Source organism: Chiloscyllium punctatum, chromosome 23 (genome assembly GCF_047496795.1).
Source record: "Chiloscyllium punctatum isolate Juve2018m chromosome 23, sChiPun1.3, whole genome shotgun sequence".
In the NCBI taxonomy this organism is placed as follows: Eukaryota; Metazoa; Chordata; class Chondrichthyes; order Orectolobiformes; family Hemiscylliidae; genus Chiloscyllium; species Chiloscyllium punctatum.
This window is the reverse complement of record NC_092761.1, coordinates 83,850,406-83,867,123: the sequence shown is the minus strand read 5'-3', so window position 1 is coordinate 83,867,123 and position 16,718 is coordinate 83,850,406. Positions and strand designations below refer to the sequence as shown.

The 16,718-nt window shown below is 42.0% G+C and overlaps 1 protein-coding gene across 1 annotated transcript in view; it reads left to right on the top strand.

Annotated features, from left to right (window-relative positions):
- Positions 1 to 16,718, top strand: part of dscaml1 (Down syndrome cell adhesion molecule like 1) — a 584,291-nt gene that overhangs the window by 347,658 nt on the left and 219,915 nt on the right. Inside the window, exon 4 of the mRNA XM_072593321.1 lies at positions 8,001 to 8,147. Within this exon, the coding sequence (XP_072449422.1) occupies positions 8,001 to 8,147 (147 nt within the window). The remainder of the gene's footprint in view (positions 1 to 8,000; positions 8,148 to 16,718) is intronic.

The window sequence follows — 16,718 nt, the reverse complement described above, 5'->3', positions numbered from 1 at the left end:
ATGACCCAGGTAATAATAGACCAGTGAGCCTTACGTCTGTTTTAGGAAAGGTTTTGGAAAGGATTATAAGAGATAGGATTCATAACCCTGTTAAGAAGGCATGCAGTGGGTTAGGTGTTATTAGTAGAGAGATTGAGTTCCGGAGCCATGATGTCATGCTGCAACTGTACAAAATGCTAGTGAGGCTGCACTTGGAATATTGTGTACAGTTCTGGTCGCCCCATTACAGGAAGGATGTGGAAGCATTGGAAAAGGTGCAGAGGAGATTTACCAGTATGTTGCCTGGTCAGGAGTGAAGGTCTTATAAGGAAAGGTTGAGGGACTTGTTCTGTTCTCATTGGCAAGAAGAAAGCTAAGAGGGGATTTAATAGAAACATACAAGATGATCAGAGGATTAGACAGGGTGGACAGTGAGATCCTTTTTCCTAGGATGATGATGTCGGCTTGTACGAGGGGACATACATGCAAATTAAAGGGTGATAGATTTAAGACAGATGTCAGAGTCACGGTCTTTACTTAGAGAGTGGTAAGGGCATGGAATGCCCTGCCTGCCAATGTAGTCAACTCAGCCACATTAGGAGAAAGTGAGGACTGCAGATGCTGGAGATCAGAGCTGGAAAAGCACAGCAGGTCAGGCAGCATCCAAGAAGCAGGAGAATCGAGCCCTTCTTCAGCCACATTAGGGGCATTTAAGCAGTCCTTAGATAAGGACATGGATGATGATGGGATAGTGTAGGGGGATGGGCTTAGATTAGTTCACAGGTCAGCGCAACAATGAGGGCCAAAGGGTCTATCCTGTGCTGTATTGTTCTATGTTCTATTTTCTAAGACACTGGTCTGAGGTTTGAGATAATAATCCAGTGACATTACCACTACACTACACTCTTCCATTCAGAGGGTAATCAACTTGATGCCATGAGCCCGCTTCCTATAGCAGGAAGGAAATATGACCTCATTATTATCCCAGGTTTGTCAGCTTGGAAGTTGGAGCACTCAAGGAGTTTTGCTCTCAGGCTCAATGACAAATAAATAAAACAAAAAGAAAATAATACAGATTTTTTTAATATAAAGCCTGTATTTTTTTCTCCAGGATTTTGTGCACTGCAATATCCAGGAGATTAATCTTTAATGCTGGAGAGACTGGAACAATCCTGGAACCAAAGCAACTCAAAGTCAGACTCCTTCAAATCGATATTGTCTACCTCCATGTCAACCCTGAATGTTTTTACTAGATTTACTGCCTCATCTTCATATTTGATCACAGTTAAAAAAACAGACATAAGTATTAGTAGGGACAGCTTTTTCTGCCTGTGGACATTTTGGAATCCTTGTATGCATTACCTCAAACCCAGAGATAGTCTTTAATTCCTGAATTAAACTTACGGTTCAATCTACAGGTTACATTGCGTGAATTTGCATGAGTGTTGGGGCTAGAGTACATTTTCACGGAATATATTGATATGTCAAGCAGCCGAATGCAGAAATGGTTGCACTGTTTGGTAGAGTGCATTGAAAATCCCACTTTTAATTCCCCATATTTTGTACAATCAATTATAGAAGCAAGAAGGCCAGATGATGGTGAGCTGCTCCATGCATAGCCCTGTGAATAGCTGTTTTTGTCTTGCAGGGTGAACTATTGATACCAGGGAGCACATATAGAAGTTTAATTTCACGTTCTCATTAATGTGCATGAATTGCTGATTATTGTGTCTTGCACTGAATGAGAAAATTCTTTTTAGCTTCTGACTGCCTCAGTCACCAATTTAAACTGATGACCCTCATGACTGACTGCCCAACCAGAGGAAATTGTTTTTCTCCTTTTGCATTATAAAACCCTTTTTCAATTTTAAAATCCTATTATTTCTCCTCTCTGTGCAGAGGTGCCATTCCACAAGGTACCGTGCGCCTTCTGGCACTTTCCCAAATGATAATTTCCTCATGGGTCAGGTTGGCAAACTTCTTTCTCATGGACGAGTCATTGCAAAGCTTCTGCAAGGATACACTTTAGGTCAGATGTCATTGGCAGTGATTGGTAAAGGGAAACTCCTGGTGAGTTCCCCCTCAATTAGGATGGCTTTACCCCAATTGCCATCGTTTCACTACTCTGTATGTGATTAGAAATTGATCTGGAGCCTCTCCAGAGAACATAAGATTTAAAAGAAAAGTAAACATCCAGAAGACCCAATAGAACAGTTTATGAAGGGTTATTAGTCAGAACCATTGACTTACTTTTCACTATCTTTTATTCACACATTCATTTGCACTATTGTTTGGATTTGAGCTCACACTTGATATGCATCTTTTCTTTTGTCTCATCTGACTATTGTTCATCTCCTTGTATGCTTCAGCTCTCATGTGAAATAAAGACTAATACAATTCACATCATGCATGCACAACTGATGTTTGCAGCAGCTCCTTGGATGGATTAACCTAATCCCACTGATTTCCCCCCGCTCAGTTATCTCACATGCTAGACCTTTTCAAGAAGCTTTTGTTTTCTGACAAAAATGAACAAGAGATACGACATCAGGAAATGTTGGTGGAATGAATGGGACATGATTCACAGTGGGACCACCAGGCATGGGTTGATGCTGTCAATGAATTCTGGCTGCTACACCATCCATTTTGAGAGACAGCATCAAGTGCTGAGTGAGCCCTGAGTTGATGGGGGCTCCTGACATTCTGCTGCGGCCCATGGGTTGAAGATACAATTGCCACACCATGGCAGTGTGATTACACCTGATGCAGTCTGCCCTCTAACATTAACCTGGGAGTGGGGGGTGTGGGGGGGCGGGGGGGGCGGGGGGGGGGTGGGGAAGGGGGGAGGGGAGCTGTATGTTTGGTTTATTCATTGCTGTGGCTACTGCTTCTTATGCTGCAAATTTTTTCATCATCCCATTGACTTTGCAACGTTGCCACAGAAGTAAGAGAAAGGTAAGTGATGCTAGGTATAGTATATAAAAGCAGTTAGCTTATTTTACAAAGAGAGGAGGACCTTAAATAGGAAAGGACAAACTGCGGCAATCAAATTCTCCTACCAGACAGTTGATGAAGTTCTAGGATGATTGAGCACATTGCCCTGAGAGTTTGGCAGCATATTCTGTGCTGTTCCATAGGCGTATTGTGACTCTCATAGAATTTACATAGGAACTGACATAAAACCTTCAGGCTCTCTCTTCCCCCCATCATTCTGTTGTTTAATTAGATCACAGCTGATTTGTATCTTCACACCAACAAACCACCCTGACCCTGAAAAACTTAATACTCAAATCTAACAAAGACCTGCCAGTCTCTGCTTTAAAGCTTTGCAATTGGCCTAAGCTTTAACAGCCTTGTGTTAAACATTCCCAAAAATCAAAAAGAATTGCTACCTCAATGACACAACTGGTACAAAAGGATGAAAGATTTGCAGTTTGCTATCGCCCTTCATGACCAGCAGCCCTTTCAATGCATTTTACAGCCAATGGTACTTTGGGAGTGTTGTCAATGTTGCAGTGGAGGGAACATGGCAACCAATTTGTACACAGCAAGCTCCCACAAATCACAATGTAACAATGAGCAGAAATTATTAGTGTGATGTTGATTGAGGGATTAATAGCACCCAGGATACTGTGGCTCAGTGGTTAGCAATGCTGTTTCATAGTATCAGGGACCTGGGTTCAATTCCACCCTAAGGCAGCTTGTGGATAACTCCAAAGAACTTCTTCAAAATACAGCAGACCCTAATTTACAAATGTCTGACTTAAGAAGGCATATATTTTTTAATGCAATCCCATACATAGTTATAATGTTAAAGACCTGAGACAGGGACTGTTTCCTGTACTTATGAACAGCTATTCTAAATTGCCCTGCATTGTCTTCTGACCTGAGTCTGAATTAGTTTGAGAACAGGCTCCAGAAAGGAACCCGTTCCCAATCCCAGGATTGCCTGTAGTAAAACAGATCTTTGGCATCCACTCAAGCAGGCTGAAGATGTCTCTTCAGAAAGAAGGAGCTGCCACCAATGCAGCAGCTCCTTCACAGTGCCCTATTGTGATTTTTCTGCTCAACGCCTGGAGTTGGACTTGTTTCCAGGGATATGAGCATTATCACAACTGGCACTGGGCTCTAACTTGGTCACAAGTCGACACATTTAACCCCTTCTGTGTGACGTAGAGCTTGAGGTTGAATTGGGCTGGGCTGGTTGAGGGTAGCTAGCCTTGCACAGACTGGGGAGTGCAACAACACACGCAGCTGTGTGTGTGATGCAAAGGAGAATGATAGGTCTGTGGGTGTGATATAGAAAAGCTTCTCTAGCAAGCTGCTCTCTCAAGAATATGTTTGATAAGGAATTCAAATGAGATCCTGGGCTGAAGCAGTAAATACAAATGATTTATCAATGTTACCTGGTTCTCTTAATTCTGTCCTTGACTAGCCAGCTTCCCATGTTACTCTTTTAAACATACAGGGGGAATGTGTGAGCTAAACTCTATTCTACAAACAAGGAACAAAGAGCTTACTTGATCCTGTGATTTTAATGGCAGCAACAGTTGATTTTGTTTCCCCCACGTGATTTACCAACATGATGTGCCCTATATCTCGCAACACTGCATTGTCTGCATAAATAATGAAGCTGGAACAGAATCGAGGGTTATGTGATAGGAATACACAAAGCCTGCGCAGAGTCTCCAACTGGTGGACTAGCCAGTGAAGTATCTGTAATTAAACATTGAAAATAGGTGCAGGAGTAGACTAATTGGTCCATTAATCTAGCTTCACCATTCAATATGATCACGTCTGATCTCAACACCATATTCCGATACTCTCCCTATTCCCCCTTGATGCCTTTAAGTATCTAGAAATGTTTCAATTTCTATTTTAACACCATTCAATGACTTGGCCTCCACAGCCTTATACAGTAGAGATATCCACAAGTTCAGCTCTCTTTGAGTGAAGAAATATCTCTTCATCTCTGTCTGAAATGGCTAACTCCCTACCCTGAGACCCCTTGGTAACACCACTGCCCCACCCCAGATGTGAATGGGTTGTAGGTAGGTTAGCTTGCTGAGCTGGAAAGTTTGTTTTCAGATGTTTCGTCACCATGACTAGGTAACATCATCAGTGAGAGTCTCCGGTGAAGTGTTGGTGGTATGTCCCGCCTCTCTATTTATCGGTCTTGGCTTCTTAAGGTGGGTGATGTCATTTCTGGTTCTTTTTTTCAAGGGAAGGTAGATGGGATCTAAATCGATGTGTTTATTGATGGAGTTCCAGTTAAAATGTCATGCCTCTAAGAATTCTTCTGCGTGTCTTTGTTTCGCCTGTCTTAGGATGTGTGTGTTGTTCCAGTCAAAGCGATGACCTTCTTTGTCTGTATGTATGGAAACTAGTGAGAGTGGATTGTGTCTTTTGGTGGCTAGTTGGTGTTCATATATCCTGGTGGTAAGTTTTATTCTTGTTTGTCTGATGTAGTGTTTATTACAGTTGTTGCATGGTATTTTGTAAATGACATTAGTTTTGCTGGTGGCATCTATTGGATCCTTTAGGTTCATTAGTTGCTGTTTAAGAGTTTTGATAGGTTTGTGGGCTACCATGATGCCAAGGGGTCTGAGTAGTCTGGAATTCATTTCTGATATGTCTTTGATGTAAGGTAATGTGGCTATAGTTTTTGGTTGTGTTGTGTCTGCTTGTTTGGGTTTGTTTCTGAGGAATCGGTGGATTACATTTATTGGGCATCCATTTTTCTTGAAAACGTCGTATAGGTATTTTTCTTCTGCTGTTTGTAGTTCTTCGGTGCTGCAGTGTGATGCAGCTCGTTGAAATAATGTCTTGATGCAGCTCCGTTTATGGGTGTTGGGATGATTGCTTCTGACGTTTGTTTTGTCTCAGTAGCTTCAGAGCCACTGGGGGTATTTTACAGAATATTGGGGTAGGAAATGAGATGAGCTGGGGAAGTGGGGAGCAGGCGGGGAGGGGTGAAATTTGGTGAGTGAGATACTGGTGCCATTGAAATCACTAAAATGAAGCCCAGGTAGTTTATTTTGTCATCACGGACCTTAAGCCTCATTGAAGTGCACATCGTTACAGTATGACATGATGGTGACACATCAGTGATGTTGAATACCAATGTATTTCAGTGACAGAATCGTCCCTTGAATTAAAGGATGCCAAGCAGCAGTGATTGTGTGTCAGGTTTTGTATTGTCGTCACCTTTGTGATTTGAGACCAGTGTAAATGAGAAAGATGAGGTGATGATTTTCTCTTCCTTGCGTGCGATTGGCTGGAATAAGTTTGGAACACGTTCCATCTAGTTTCTAATGGAAAAATTACTGCCCATAATTCCCCACTAATGGCAGAAAATCGACACCTTCTGTATGGGCAGGGCCAGCATGGGAGAGACACAAATGACAGTGATGGGGAAAGGCTGCTCGTTAGAGGTAAAATTATGGGATGTTACTGAAATGCAGGACTTTTATTCTTCACCCAGCTCTTTGATCTCAGTTTCAGTCAATTGTTGTAAAGTCTTCTCATTTTCTCAATGTCAGCTTTTCTCTGATTGGGCCCCTGTGAAGCTCCCTTTTTGAGCTGTGTCACTGCGCTGAAGGTACATATATAAATGCAAGTTGTAGTTCAGCTAACTAGAAAGTAACCAATCCCTGACACACCAAATAAAAAAAGTCAAGTAAATGTTGGTCAGTGCTGACATCTTGTATCTCACTCATCAAAACTCACCCCCAACTCATCCCACCTCCCACCCCAACATTCTGAAAAATACCCCCGCTCTGAAACTACTCAGATAAGCCATTCATGTCTGTAGTGGGGCAGTGGTGTCACAAGGGGGGGGTCTCAGGGTAGGGAGTACAGCATTTCAGGCAGACACTAAAGAGGTATTTCTTCGCTCAAAGGGAGGTGGACCTGTGTAATTCTGTAACGAAAACTGAAAGTACTGTGGATGCTGTAACTCAGAAACATAAAACAGAAATTGCTGGAAAAAGCTCAGCAGGTCTGACAGCATCCATGGAGAGAAATCAGGCCAAGTGATCCTTTTGTTTCTGTGGAATTCCCTATTGTATAAGGCTGTGGAGGCCAGATCATTGAACATAGTTAAGAAAGAATTTGATATGTTTCTAGATATTTAAAGGCATCAAGAGGAAATGGGGAGAGGACAGGAATATAGCGATTGGCCATGATCATATTGAATGATGGAGCTGGATAAATGGACCAATTAGTCTACTCCTGTTCCTAATTTCTACATTTCATTCTAAATATTTCAGTGGCTGGTTGGAGTCTGTGTGAAAGTTTTGTGTGTTCCTATCACATAAATTCCATCAGCAAACAAAGCTCAGTGAGTGCAAAGGTCACTCATTGAAGCCTGAGGATTATGTTTCATATTATTATTTCTGTTCAAGAGTGAAGGAGATGTGCTCCCCCCACTCCTCAGAAGCATCTGCCTCACCATTTTAATATCTGCCTCCAAGAAGACCGCAGTCTCTCCTAGAATATAAAGGAGCGCCATTTAGCAGGGAACATTAAGAGAGCCCACCACCTTTTATTATTACAGTGTGGGGAGTGGGGTAAGGGTCATGCTGAGCTACATTCCATTTGCACATGAACAGAAATGGTTTTAAACAAAGTCCAGTGGGGCTGTGTGAGGAACATGCTGCTGCACATAGTGACACTATGAGACCCAGCTATAAAGCTTTGGGACATCCTGAGGTTGTGAATGGTGCTATAAAAATGCAAGTTCTTTCTTTTACTTACAGGACGAAACCATCAAGGAGCATATCCTATTGAAAAGGAAGGGATCTTTAAAAATGTTTAATTTAAATCCAGGACTCTCTGCTGTTTCTCTACACTGCTAATAACCATCATGACAATTACAGAAAAATACTCCTTTTGACGTTCCTGAATTGAAGTCTCACATTACTGCCAAAGCCGACTTATAGAATGGCTATTTGAAATCTAGTTGACGTTGAATGCTGACAAGATTCTGAACTGATTTTTTTTTTCATCCTTGTCTCTAGGGAGTAGATTCCACATCACATCATATGGAGCCTTGTACATATCCGATGTACAAAAGGAGGACGCGCTGTCTACATACAGGTGTATCACCAGACATAAATACAGTGGAGAAACGCGTCAGAGCAATGGAGCCCGTCTCTCAGTTTCCGGTAAGCGTGTAACCCTTGCTGTTAACATCCAAGTCTGGTATCTTATCTTTCACAGACACCCAATATTCCTAAATCCCCAGGATTGTCCTGATACCTCCAGACATTAAGCCTGAGTGTTAAGGCCTTGGAGAGGATGCAGAGGAGAGTTACCAGAGTGGTTCCAGGGATCAGGGACTTCACTTACATTGACACAACAGGGCTGTTCAGAATCTTTCTTTCTGGTTTGAGATGCCCCAGTGGGGTTTGCTTTATTTTTTCGGTTTTCTCAACATCTTTTTTGAGAACAGCTACCAAGGGATGTTACTTCTCCACACAAGAGGGAGGGAGCAAGATTTAGGTGCTTTCTCTTTGTAAGCTAGAAGCTTCCCCAATATTAACCAACTACAAGGCTGTAAACTAGGAGAAAGTGAGGACTGCAGATGCTGGAGCTCAGAGTTGAAAGTGTACTGCTGGAAAAGCACAGCAGGTCAGGCAGCATCCGAGGAGCAGGAGAATCAATGTTTCGGGCTTAAGCCTCATTCCTGATGAAGGGCTGATGCCCGAAATGTCGATTCTCCTGCTCCTCGGATGCTGCCTGACCTGCTGTGCTTTTCCAGCAATACACTCTCCACACAAGGCTGTAAACCTCCAGCCCAGGGACCAACCTCAAAGCTATTGTGCTGAGCACTCCTGAACCTGCACAAAACTGATCCTAATTTTTTTAAAAAACAATCAAAAGACTGCCCTGAACACACACACCCACATGAACAAAGCACTGCTTGAATAAGGCAGCATTGGAAATACAACTTGCAATGAGTTGTGTCACTCTTTTTTAAAACTGCAGATACCTTCCTACACAGTTTATTTAGTTAAAGCAGGATCTTTTCCCATCTTTTAGTCCACACTCCAAAACCAAAAATAAGTGATCTTACAGAACCTTGGGTTTTACACTTTCTCAGTGATATAAAGCTCAAATGATCTAAAACATGGAGAAAGGACACATGTTCATGCTATGGTTAGTGCTCCAAACAAACCTCTCCTCCCGTTAATCACTTAATCTCAAAGTGTTCATCTATTTGTTTCTTCCTCACTTGTTTTTCAGAGTTAGAATTAGGTTTTCTTGTCACATGTACTCAAGTACAGGGAGACAGGAGTACAGAGAAAAGTTTGCAATGCCACCACTTGCGATGCTGTCTTGGGTACAAAGTACCTAGGTACAAAATCTTAGGTAAAAAGGAGAGAAATAAAGACATGAGTTAGAAGTTCAACCTTACAGTTCTTCTCAGTAGACAGGTAGTTCTCCTAAAATGCTCTAAAGTTCCAACGAAACCTCACTTAATAGAAAATCGCTTAATATACATAATAGGGTGTATGGGAAAAGTGGAGTTGGGGCAGCCCAGCAAAACATACCACTCACGATCTCTTCAAAATTGAATTGAATTTATGAATTGAATGGAATTTATTGTTACATGTACCAAGGCACAGTGAAAAGCTTTGTCTTACGAGCAATACAGTAGATCACAGAGTTAAGTAGAATAGATAAATATCTAATAGGTAAACAGCGGCAAAAACAAAAACACAAGTGCAGGTGAATGTTAAGAGTTTGTGAGCCCATTCAGTATTCGAACAACAGTAGGGTAGAAACTGTTTCGAAACCGGCTGGTGCGTGTGTTCAGGCTTCTGTACCTTCTCCTCCATGGTAGAGGTTGTAGAGAAATATTGCCAGGGGGAATGGATCTTTGAGAATGCTGGCAGCCTTTCCTTGACAGCGGGCCTGGTAGATGGATTCTATAGATGGGAGGTTGGCCTTTGTGATTGTCTGGGCCGAGTTCACCACCCTCTGTAACCGTCTCCGATCTTGAATGGTACAGTTGCCATACCAGGTAGTGATGCATCCAGACAGAATGCTCTCGATGGCTCATCTATAAAAGTTAGCAAGGGTATTCGCCATCATGCCAAATTCCCTCAGCTGCTTGAGAAAGAAGAGACATTGTTGGACCTCTGTAACCAGTGAGTCCACATGAAGAGTCCAAGAAAGCCTGTTGTTGATGACCACTCCCAGGAGCTTGACACTCTCCACTCGTTCCACCTCTGTGCTGTAATGTGTGTGTGTGTGTGTGTGGGGGGGGGGGGGGGGAAGAGCATGAAAGTCAAAATCACCCAAAAGTCTGATGCAAAGAATAGCACAGCTGGAATGAGAGTTGAAATCATATTTAATATCAAAACAAAAGTAAATTTGCCATAATACATTTAAAAAATTTAAGAAAGCTGCTCCCTGTACAGTACCTCTCAGATAAAGGGGGTCAAGGTGAACAGAGTGGGGCTGTCAGGTGTATGGGGGAAGGGAGTGGTTGTTACCTCAGGGAAAGGAGGAGTGAGTGATCAGGTTGTAGTGTAGTTGGGACTGTGCGAATTAGGAGAAAGTGAGGACTGCAGATGCTGGAGATCAGAGTCAAAAAATGTGGTACTGGTAAAGCACAGCAAGTCAGGCAGCATCCAAGGAGCAGGAGAGTTTTGAGCATAAGCCCTTCATTAGGAACATTCCTGATGAAGAACTTATACCAGGCCCGCTGTCAAGGAAAGCACCCCACAGTCCTGCTCCTCAGATGCTACCTGACCGGCTGTGTTTTTCCAGCACCACATTTTATGACTGTGAGAATTAAGTATTGGATCAGTTGAATAGTCACTCAGGAGTTAGATTATGCATTTAATGGTCTTAAGTTTCCCAGGTATTATGGGGAGGCAATGGTCTCATGGTATCATTGTTGGAGTATTAATCCAGAGACCCTGGTAACATTCTACAGACGTGGGCTCAAATCCCACTCTGGCAGATGGTGGAATTTCAATTAATTTCCAATTTTAAAAAACCCCTGGATTTAGGAGCCTAACAATGACCATGATTATCTGTTGATTGTCAGAAAAACCCATCTGGTTCACTCAAACCCATTAGTGAAGGAAACTGCCATTTTTACTTGGTCTGGCCTACATGTGACTCCAGACCCACAGCAATGTGGTTGACACTTACACTGCCCTCTGGGTAATCACGGATGGGCAATAAATGATTGCCTGGCCAGAGATGCCCTCACCTTGTGAATGAATTTTTAAAAAATAGCTTGGTTTCATCAGAACCTTCCAAATTCTGAGTAAATTGGATACATTTTAAGCGCACAGGAATTACTGAGCAAAATCTTCAGTTTTCTTAGTAATTCCTTCAGGGTCTACTATGCTGGGGTTTCCACGGCATCCTTGTGCATTACTCCCATCTCACCCAGGAATAGTGACCGATGGCAATCAGAAAATCCAAACGATTGTTTTACCAATCCTTGCAAGGGACCTGTACGTTTACATTCAAGATAGGAACATGACATGATAGCAGCTGGTGATTTCCAAATAATTTTTTAAAAATTTAAAGATGGCATCTGTAGCATGCTTGCCTCATGATTTTTGAAAATCTTACTACAAAATTTACAAATCTCGACTCTGACATGTCTCATTTAAACAAAAAAAAGGACCAAAACGATGAAGAACCAGCTTTCAAAAAGCCTCGCTGTGTGGAAGCGATTCTGTAGCTCCTTAGGAATTCTACATCCAGCACGTTTTCTTTCAGTGATCACACCCCACAGCAGCCAGCAGACTTCAGATCCTTGTAAATTGTTTCAATCTGGGAAAGCATTAACAGTAAAGTCCAGTTGCCGTGATGCTTAAGCAGGAATAGAATTGAAACTGCAGATTGCAGGTGCTGTCACTTTAAGGAGAGCTTGCAGACACCCCGGGACTCTACGTTTGTTTCGGATTCTGGTGAAGCAAATTACGACACTTCGAACCTATCCAGGAACAGCCGGGACTAGAGGCTTTGAGTTACAGGGAGAGACTGAAGAGACAGGCGTTTTTCACTGGAATATTAGAGGTGTGACCTTGTAGAGGTTTATAAAATCATGAAGGGCATGGATAGGGTGAATAGCCAAAGGCTTTTTTCTCGGGTGGGAAAGTCCAGAACTAGAGGGCATAGGTTTAGTATGAGAGGGGAAAGATTTGAAAAGAGCCCAAGGGGGGTAACTTTTTGACACAGAGGGTGGCGCAAGCTGCCAGAGGAATTTGTGGAGGCAGATACAATTGCAATATTTGAAAGGTATCTGATGGGTTCATGAACAGGAAGGGTTTAGAGGGATATGGGCAAATAGGGCTAGAGTCAGATTGGGATGTCTGTTTGGTCTGAAAGATCTGTTTGTGAGGTGTATGACTCAATGACTCCATAACAGCCAGACAAAAAGTTTTTTCCACTGTTTACTTACACTTTTCCAAGTCCGCAGCCATTTCCCTCCAAGATACAGTTTTATGGAACATAGAAGATGAAACTGTCAAAAACAAAGAGCTTGATAAGACCAAAAACTAAATCTAACAATAACCTCTGACCATTTATAACTCTAGGAAAGTTGGAATGAATTGTTCAAATGTTCAGGTAACATCCCTGCAAAAGGAGCCCATATTTCTGAACCAGAAAAACAAGTATTTAAGTTGCTATTGGCAATGAAGGCCCTTACAGACTGAGCATGTCAGGTCTGTCCACATCCATTGTTAGCTTCTGGAAAAAATATGGTCGACTGTCAAAGATCAATAATAGCTGAAGTTCAACTTTAGAGTTTCCTGTAAGTTTTTTTGTTCACAGGATGTGGATCTTGTTGGCTAGGCCAGCATTTATTGCTCATCCCTAATTGCCTAGAGGGCAAATAAGAGCCAACCACATTGCTGTGGGTTTGGAGTTACATGTAGGCCAGACTAGATAAAGGTGGCAGTTTCATTCCCTTAAGGGGATTATAGAACCGGACGCTTTTCCCTGACTATCGGAAATGCATTCGTGGTCATCACTGGACTCGTAATTAAAGATTTTTATTGAATTCAAATTCCAACATCTGCCATGGTGGGATTTAAATACAGGACTCCAGGGCATCACCTGGGTCTCTAGATTGAAAGCCCGTGATAACACCATATTGCTTCACAACCAGAAACAGTGATTAGTCCTATTGTGACTAGAAGGTTATCTAAGACATAGCACAAACAAAATATTCCAAACCATAGGTTCTGAAAATGGACAGCAGCTTCTAAGAAAGGTTGCCATAACTAAGACTGGATGGATGAGCAACCATTTAAGAGAGTTATAAATGTATTGCTATTGGTTAATGTGTTGTTCTTTTGTTTTGCTGCCTTGTAGTGTTTGATTCTTTAAGGATAAACGTTTAGTTAAATAAAGGAATATTCTGATGGGATGACATTGCATATTTAAGGGGCATATCTTAAACTGTTGTCAATCATTATCTACCCTGACAAGATCTGATGGATTAATCCTATGACTTTGACAGCAGTGTGAAGTAGGACTGATAGGAATAAGATGTATTATACTTATATCCCAGTGGACATTATCTGTAACCAAAAGAGAAAAAACCAAAAGAGAAAATGCTGGAAAATCTCAGCAGGACATTATCTGTATATAGTCTTCCCTTCAAATAAAGAGCCAACATTATTATTTAATCAATCCCAATGTGTAATTGGTAGATTTAGGCAATGGAGAGTGTAACTGGGTGGAGGAGTCAGGAGAAATAATATTATGTGAATTATACATCAAACATGTCAAAAAACAGCTAACTAATGAGGTGTATAAATTATCGTACTTTATCATCACATTTTACATAAATATGGCCTTAAATTGGAAGAGGTCCAAGGTCATGATGTATTCTCTCAATGGGTGATCATGCAGTAAACTGAGAGACCTTAATGTCTGGAATGAAGGGCCATATTGTCTCTCTCTATGTGCTGTTTTCTAATGATACAGTAGGAGGCTGGTGTTAAACAGTGAGGCAGAATCTAACAGAAATGTTTAATGATTCAGACAGATTGATTTGAGGTAACCCTGTGTGCAACACCGATTAAGCCCCTTCTCTCCTTCCACCAACTAAGCCATATGGAGTCCTGGTGAATCTCCCAGTGGGTTGGAGGATATTATGTTGAAAAAGTGGCTAAGCTATGTGATCCCAACAAAGCATGAAATACAGCACCCCCACCCCCCGCTCAGCTTCAGAACACAGATTCTCTCTCTGCACTTTCTAAACCTACTCAGAAGGGTCAATTTGCCTGTCCAATCTCCCAAGTGTACCTTTGCCACTGCACCCCCAGTCTGTAAGTTCCCAATCTCTTCCTGCTTTACCAGTGTCTGACATTCAGTAAATGTTTTTGTACATTCTATTTCCCTGATATATGATGCACTTCCTTGCCTGGATTATTGGTGAAATGAATAGTTAGGAAATTTTTGGTGGCTGTCTTGCTCATTTTAATGCATTGGCTTTAAAATCAGGAATCTCCATACCCCAAAGCTGTCAGCTTGTATGAACATATAGCTCAGGAGAGAATTGTTTCCCTGATTTTTGTGTGCAATAATTAGAATGGATGAAAAATGAGACAGTTCTGTTGTAGCTACATAAACCCACTTTGCTCCATGTGTAATATTTTCAGGTACAGCTGTGCAATCTTTTTCTCTCTCTGAGGTGGCTATGCTTTGAGCTTGTACTAAAACAGAACACTAATATTTTGACAAATAAAGCTACTAGCATGCCTCAGATAGTTTTATTGCTGTAATAACAATCTTAACCATAAAATAAATATTCAAAACACAATTAAAAATGTATTTTCAACTTCAGCTTGATCTGTGTTCTACCCTATTTTCTTATTTGGAGAGAAAGGTTTCCACTACAGGAGTGTTGGTAACTGGAAGGCACAGACTTAAGAGAATTGACAAAACTATCCAGGGGTGAAAACAGGACTTTTTCATGCATCAAGTTGCCATGATTTGCAATGCACTGCATGGAATGGAGATTAGAAGCAGATTCGATAATAATTTTCACAATGAATTGAATCTATACCTGCAGAGGTATCTGCACAGCCACAGAGAAAGAGCGTGGCAGGGAAGCTGATTGTGTAATTGCTTCAAAGAATCAGCACCAGTGCTGCGGGCCGAATGGCCTCTTCCTGTGCTGAAAAATCTTATGATTTTGTAATTATTTCAATCCTAATTTTACTTTTTATGTACCCCACTTCACTCAACTTTTCTGTCACAGAATTGCTGCAGTGCTGATGGTGGCCATTTGGCCCATTGTGTGAGGGCTGCCTCTATAATGGGCCTGTCACCGGGTTTCGTTCTCCTGCTTTCCCCCTGTAACTCTGCCCATAGTTCCTTCTCAAATAACTGACTCACCCCTTTGGAATACCTCGATTGAACCTATCTTTACCACATGCTTCGGCAGTGCACTCCAGCCCCGAACTGCATGCTGCATAAAAACATTTTTCTCATCTCATTTTTGCACCTTCTACCAATTGCTTTAAATTTGCGCCATTTTGTTATTGTTTTAAATTTTGTCCCCTTTCCTTGGCTCTGGATTCTCCAGAATTGGCAGATTCATTTCAAAACAGCAAAATAATTAGTGTTTGGGCTGTTGCCATGCCAATTTTGAGGCCCTTGGTTGTGAAAGCCGCAAAGTATGAAGTGGATAAATTTAATGATCGTCAGTCACTAACCCCACTTTGATTAGATTACTTACAGTGTGGCCAAACAAGTCCACACCGCCCCACCGAAGTACAACCCACACTACGGGCAATTTAGCATGGCCAGTTCACCCGAACTGCACATCTTTGGACTGTGGGAGGAAACCCACGTATACACAGGGCAAACGTGCAGACTCCACACAGTCACCTGAGGTGGGAATTGAACCCGGGTCTCTGGCGGTGTGAGGCAGCAGTGCTAACCACTGTGCCACCGTGCCGCCCAATTATTTGGTGAGTGAAATAATTCCTATTTGCTCAAAGTTTAAAAATATTACAGTCTTTGTCACATCAAAATGATAAGTACCAACAGTCAAGTAAATCCTCTCACTGCCAGTCATGGATATGGTCTATTCATTTTCAAGACAAAGTGAACATGACCTCCTCAAGTATTACTGTTCACTGAGACATAGAGGCACAGAGGAGAAATCTGTATAATCATTCATCCGTGGGAAATGGGTGTCACTGGCTGGGCCACCATGTATAGTCAGTCCTAGTTGCCCTTGAGAAAGTGGTGGTGAGCTGCCATCTTCAACTGTTGTGTTCCATTTGCTGTAGCTACATACACAATGCTGTTAGGAAGAATTCCAGAATTTTGGCTTAGTGACACCGAAGGAACAGCGATTTAAATACAGGACTCCAGGGCATCACCTGGGTCTCTAGATTGAAAGCCCGTGATAACACCATATTGCTTCACAACCAGAAACAGTGATTAGTCCTATTGTGACTAGAAGGTTATCTAAGACATAGCACAAACAAAACATTCCAAACCATAGGTTCTGAAAATGGACAGTCACAATGGTGAGTGCCTTGGAAGGGAACTTACAGGTTTCCATGTATTGGCTGCCCTTGTCCTTCTAGATGAACTGGTCACGGTTTTAGAAGGGGCTGTGTAAGGCGCTTCGGAGAGCTTCTGTGGAACACTGTATTTCCAGTGTTGTTAGTTTTACGTCATCCTGTGGAATGCTTTGGCAAAGGAATTACGCAGCTTGGTGACTAAATTTA